The sequence below is a fragment of the Chelonoidis abingdonii genome, chromosome 8 (assembly GCF_003597395.2).
Source record: "Chelonoidis abingdonii isolate Lonesome George chromosome 8, CheloAbing_2.0, whole genome shotgun sequence".
NCBI classification, from domain to species: domain Eukaryota; kingdom Metazoa; phylum Chordata; order Testudines; family Testudinidae; genus Chelonoidis; species Chelonoidis abingdonii.
In genome coordinates, this window is record NC_133776.1 from 11,625,347 (window position 1) to 11,631,346 (window position 6,000).

General features: G+C 51.2%; 1 protein-coding gene across 1 annotated transcript in view; it reads right to left on the minus strand.

Moving 5' to 3' along the window:
• USP13 (ubiquitin specific peptidase 13) overlaps positions 1 to 4,041 on the minus strand; it is a 100,222-nt gene extending 96,181 nt beyond the window's left edge. The window contains exon 1 of the mRNA XM_032783664.2: positions 3,826 to 4,041. Coding sequence (XP_032639555.1) covers positions 3,826 to 3,981 — 156 coding nt within the window. The 5' untranslated portion in view covers positions 3,982 to 4,041. The remainder of the gene's footprint in view (positions 1 to 3,825) is intronic.
• Between the last annotated feature and the right edge of the window lie 1,959 nt (positions 4,042 to 6,000).

Genomic DNA, 6,000 nt, shown 5'->3' on the forward strand with positions numbered 1-6,000 from the left:
AGCCTGGGCCTAACTCTGTTCCCACTGAAGACAACGGGAGCGCAGCACCTTTGAAAATCCTCCCTGGAGGTGATAATTAAATTCTTTTGCTGTGCAACATGAGGTTGTATTTGAATTTTCCATTTAATTTATAATGATATTTGCCAGGTTTTCCCATTTACCAGAAACTTCTTACAAGCAATAATATCCTAGAGGTACTAGCTAGTTAGGTACTAGCTCAAGCAGTAAATTTTAAGACACATTGCTTTTGTGCCTCTCTCCCCCTCACTCCATCCCAATGACCATATAATATTTGATATCTTTGTTGTAGAGTCTGATTTGGCCCTTTTAATCAGTACACATCCCAGCACAGGGAAGGCTGCTGGGTGACACTTGAGAACTGAAGTATGTGAGCAAAAATAACCTGCCTTCCACTAGACATGATGAACACCAGACAGCTGAGTCACCTTTCAAGCCCCTTTTAATTTTCCAAATTAAAAAGAAATATCAAAGAGAGAAGGATTAAACATCCAAAAATCAGAGCAGCACAAACTGAAAACCCTGCAGTTCAGAATCTGTATGTCCTTTAGATTTCTCTCTCTCGCTCATCGCAGGCTGCAACTTTATTTCCGTATCTAGTACTCACTCCATCTCTGGGTAATTTAAAAGGACACAGCCGACTTTAATGTATCTTTTACATCAGGCAATTTCAAAAAAGTTTCATTTCCAATACAGCATGTACTGAGAATTAAGGGATTTTCTGCTTCAGTGTTAATGTTTATAAGGGTATTTTTCAGCAAGGAGGAAAGGTTCAGATCCTTAAAAGGTATTTAGGCACCTATTTCCCATTGAAATCATATTTAGGGGTCTACCTAAATATCTTTCGGGATCTGGGCCAAAATAATTAAGGAACCCATCCTGCAATTGAACAACTGCACCCTTGAGAGTCTGGTGCTCTGCAAGAGCTCAAGTCATCACCTGCATGGATCCAACTGCAGGATCATGGCTTGACTAACACATGGTAAAGAGTGAAAGTGACCACACATCCAGTGTTCATTTGACATCAAACAAAAGCAGCTGGGGCGAGAGGGATACTTTACTAACTTCTTTCAGTGTTAGTGATTCTAGACTAATTGCAACTATTGGAGATAAACAAGTTTCAGGCCAAATTGTGATTTTCAAGTTGACTGAGACCCTTTACATTGAGGGCTTCTTAAGGATGCCCTAAAACAATAGAATAAGTAGAGATCCAGCAGGAAAACAGAGCCATCCATGTGCATTTGCCAACTAACATATGTGAAGGACAACATTTGTTGGCCCTTTCATTATCTGTGTGAAAGCTAAAACAACTCAGCAAAGAGCACACAGACTCTAGGAAACAGGGCCTGTGCAACCCATTACGCAACCGTGCTAACATTTGGGGGGTACTGACTGCGGCGACCGGATCTTCGGCCACCTCGGTCATCGGTGGTATTTCAGGGGCAGGACCTTCCGCCACTTCTGTCAGGGGCGGCATTGCGGGGGCGGGACCTTCCGCCACCTAGGGCAGCAAAAAAGCTGGCGGCGCTCCTGCTAGGAAATTGCTGAGGGCCTCAAAGTTTACGGCCAGAAGGAACCACTAGATCTTCTCTGACTTCCTTTATATCACAGACCACCAATACCCCCCAGCACTGACACACTAAGCCTAACAACAAAAATTAGACCAAAGTATTACAGCCCAGAGGAGACTAAATGATTATGTGCTACAGGCTATGAATAGGAAGGACGAAGGTACAATAAAGCTTGCAGCCCCTGCAATAGCAGGGAATTGATTAAGTGAGATGTACCCAGATAACCTCTGCAAGTGACCTGCACAGACTGGATGGTCCAGAAAATAGCAAAATCACCCAGGAAAAAAAAAATCTGAGTCTAATCAATTATGTCAAATTCCCTTTGGGGGGAAGGGAAGGAAATTCTAGCACCTCACACAATCTGCCACTGATTTGTGCTGAAGGATCTATTCAGCTGCAACAGACCAGTTATAAATCAGGACAGGCCTGTGACTGGAAAATAAAACAAACCCCAGCTTGGGAAGCACAAGGACTGAGGGAAGCTGGATTGCAAAGAAGGAAGCCCACATTCAGCAGCCAGAACCCTGCTCTGGAAATAGAGATGGTTAAAACCAATTTTCTACTTAAAATAATACATGCATCTCAAAGTCCCTTGCACATTGCAATGCCTCTAAAATCATGCAGTAGGGAGAGCTGGCACGCTCCCATCTATTCCCCACCCATCCACACAATTCAAATGTTGCTGAGCAAAGCTGCTCCGAAGACAGACAACCCCATCCCTTCCCCCACCCCTCCAGGCAGTCAGGAAACAGATTTGCACTTGGGGATGAGGAGGAAGTTAATAGCCCAAGGGGATGGTTGAGAGCCTGGGTTACAGCACTGGGGAGCCTGGGGGGCTACCCAAGGGGGATCCTGAGGGGCTTGCAGTCAAGGAGAGGGAAATGCAGCAGGTGGACTGGGAGAAAGGGGAAGATGATAACCATGCAACAGTGGGAGGTTTGCTGCTTGGGTTTGGAAGAGTGAGAAAACTGGGGGGCGGAGGGTTTGCAACTGGGAAGGGGGGGTAGGTTTCCAGCCTAGGGAAGATGCAGTAGAGGCTGCCAGAGATTTGCAGTGAGGGCGGAGGGTAGAGGAAGCAGGGGAAAAGGGGAGGTTTGTGGGTGGGGTAAAGGGAGTAGAGAGGTTGCAGCAGAAGGGAAATGAAGCAGGGTGTATGAGTGTGAAGGGGGAGGGGGTTGAAGAAGGGAAATGGGGGAGGCTTGCTGTCTGGGAGGAAGAGAATGGGAAGGTTTGCTGCCTGCTGGGGGAGGGGAGGTTTGCTGCCTAGGAGGAAAGTTGGGGGGTTGCTGCCTGCCAAGGGGGGGAAGGCAGGAGTGGGAGATTTGCTGTCTATGGGATGGGGGCAGGGGGGAAAGGTTTGCTGCCTGCCCAGGGGGGAAGGTAGGAGGGGGAGAGGTTTGATAACTGCCTAGGGGGTGAAAGGGGGGGAAGAGGTTTGATGCCTGCCCGGGAGGGGGGAGGCGGGAGGTTTCTTGCTGGCCCGAGGGGGGAAGGGGGGAGGTTTGTTGTCTAGGAGGGAAGGTGGGGGAGGTGGAGGTTTGCTGCCTGCCCAGGGGCAGAAGGCGGGGAGGTCTGTTGCCTGCCTGGAGTGGGGGGGAAGGCAGGAGGAGGGAGGTTTGTTACCTGTCTGGGGGAAAAGAGGAGAGGGGGGAGGTTTGCTGCCTGGGGAGGAAGGCGGGAGAGGTTTGCTGCCTGCCTTAGGGGAAAGGTGCCGGGGAGGTTTGTTGCCTGGGGGAGAAGAAGTTTGCTGCCGGCCGGGCGGGGGGAAGGTGGAAGGGAGAGGTTTGTTGCCTGCCCGGGGAGAAGATGGGGGGGGTGTGAGGTTCATTGCCTGGGGGGAAGGCGGGGAGGAAAGAGGTTTGTTGCCCAAGGGGGAAGGTGGGAGGGGGAAGGTTTGCTGCCTGCCCAGGGGGGGAAGAAGTTTGTTGCCTGTGCGGGGGATGAGCTGTGCTGCTTGCCCTGGAGGAAGATGGGGAGAGAGGTTTGCTGCCTGGGGGGAAAGCGGACGGGAAGAGGTTTGTTGCCTACGGGTGGGGGGGGAATAGGTTTGTTGCCTGCCGGGGTGGGAGGTTCGTTGACTGCCCGGGGGGAGGGGGAAAAGGTTTGCTGCCTGGGGCGGGAAAGGCGGGTGGGGAGGTTTGCTGCCTAGGGAGGAGGCGAGGGGGGAGTTTGCTGCCTGCCGGGGGTGGGGGGTGCAGCGGGGCAGGTTTGCAGCCGGCGGGGCTGCTGCACTCACCGGGGACTCGTAGGAGAAGGCACATTCCGTCTTGTAGACCCGATCCCCTGACTTGGGCACGCGGATCGTGGGCATGTAGGGGACCAGCAGCTCCCCCAGGTCCCCCGCAGCCATCTGCGCATCCCTGCCGCTCCCGAACAGCGCGGCCCGCTGCATGTTGCCCCGCCGGCCGCACCGCGAGCGAGGGGAAGGCAGAGCGAGCGCAGCCGGGCCCGGGGCACAGAGAGGCGGCCTGAGCCGGGCCCGGGGGCGGAGCGGGGAAGATGCTATTTTTAATCCAAGGGCAGCAGGAGCGGCCCCAGCTGCAAAGCCCCGGGGTCCTGGCAAGGGGGGAGCCCGAGGGCGGGTGGAGGAGGAGCCCCGGGGAGGTTGGATGGAGGGCAGCGCCAGAAGAGGCTGGGAAGGGAGGGGAGGGTGAACAGCAAGGAGGGGAGGGGCATGGGAAGCAAGCTGGGGCAGGGGATTGGGAATCCTTCAGCTCCCTTCCCCTGAGCTGTTGAGGGGAAGTTGGGCCGATTGACATTAGATAGAATCTATCTAATTCTTTCCAGGGGGCTTATAAAAACGGTCCCCCATCACTCCCCAGCAGCTGGGCTAGTAAATTCTTACATCTCTCCTTGACCTGGGACCAGGCAAGCGCTGGGTTGGAATCACAGGACTCTCGGGCCATGTTCTGCAGGAGGTCAAACTATATGTTCCTTCTAGTGGTCCCCTCTGGCTTTAAATTCCAGGAAAGACAAGGCTCTTCCACGCTGTTAGCCCTGCTGTAAAACGTCAGCCACAGAGGAAGGGCTGACTCTGGCAACCAAATATTATAGGTTAAAGAACTTAGAGCTGACCATTTTTTTCGGTTTACTCCCACCTGGAGGTTGGGCCAGGCATCCTGCCTCCTCTATGTCTGACTGCAAGCTCAGGAACGGTCTTCATTTTGTGTCTTGTACAGAGCTGAGCACCCTGTTCTGTGCATGAGGCAGTGCTGCTGGAGGCAGTTGGTGGATTTGGCATCAAATATCCTGATTTTTGTTGTTGTCTTACCACTTAATAAGAAGGAGCTGGCAACAATGGTGAGAATTGAAAACATCAATCCTGTGTTCTTCAGTCTTCCTCGGTGCCCACATTTCATGTCTGTACAATAGAGTTGGGATAACTGGGGTTCTATGGATCTGCAGCTTCGTAGCAAGCTTGAAATCACAACATCCCCACAGAGGCTACTAAAGGAACCGAAACACATCAGCAACTGTTGATAGACAGGTGTCCACGTTTTTTAGAGCACCCTCCAGCACCGTCTATTACGATGCCTCACCCAGACAGTTTAATACTGAGCAGATTGTAACCTGGAGCTGAAGGCTACTTGATGGTCATGGCCAGGGACTTGGTTTTATCTGGATTAATAACCAGACCTATGTGCGCTGCTTCGTGCCTCACCAGACTGGCCAGCAGCCGCAATGTTTCACTAGACTGAGCCAGCCAATGTCATTGGCATATTAGAGATCTCAAAGCAGAATGCAATTCTGCTGGACCCCTCCAACTGCTGCCTCTTCAAGTTTATCCATCATCCAGTCAGTGCTGATACTGAATGATGATGGTGACAGAGCACAACCTTGCCGAACTCCTATGGAGACAGGAAACCATGATGTATTTTTGCCATTGACTCGAATGCATCTTTCCATTCCATTATAGAGCCCTCCTGTCGATGATCCTGTTGTCCCAGGGATGCCAAGTCACCTCATTGGATCCCACAAACTTGCTTGATTTACTGAATCAAGGGCATTATAGAAGTCTATAGAAAGTGCTGTGCGTGGCTTATTAAATTCAGCCATCTTCTCAAAAAGCTGTCTCAAGCTAAAGAGTTGGTTAACAGTGGACTGACCAGATCTAAAGCTGCACGGAGTATCTTGGGCTCTGCCACAAAGTGCATTGTTGAGCTGAGACATTAACATGGAAGCAAAGACTTTCCCTGGAACAGACAACAGCATCATACTGCTACAGTTGCTACATTCACCTTATCACCCTTTCTGAACACAGTAATCCCCTTCTTCCAGTCATTGGGGATGATATTAATATGCCAAATGGCCTAGAAAAGCTTATGGTACAGGAATGCTCTCACCTGTCTTCAGCAACTCAAAAGTGATGTAACAAACCCCTGATGCCTTCTCAGCTTATGGGCTGTGATAC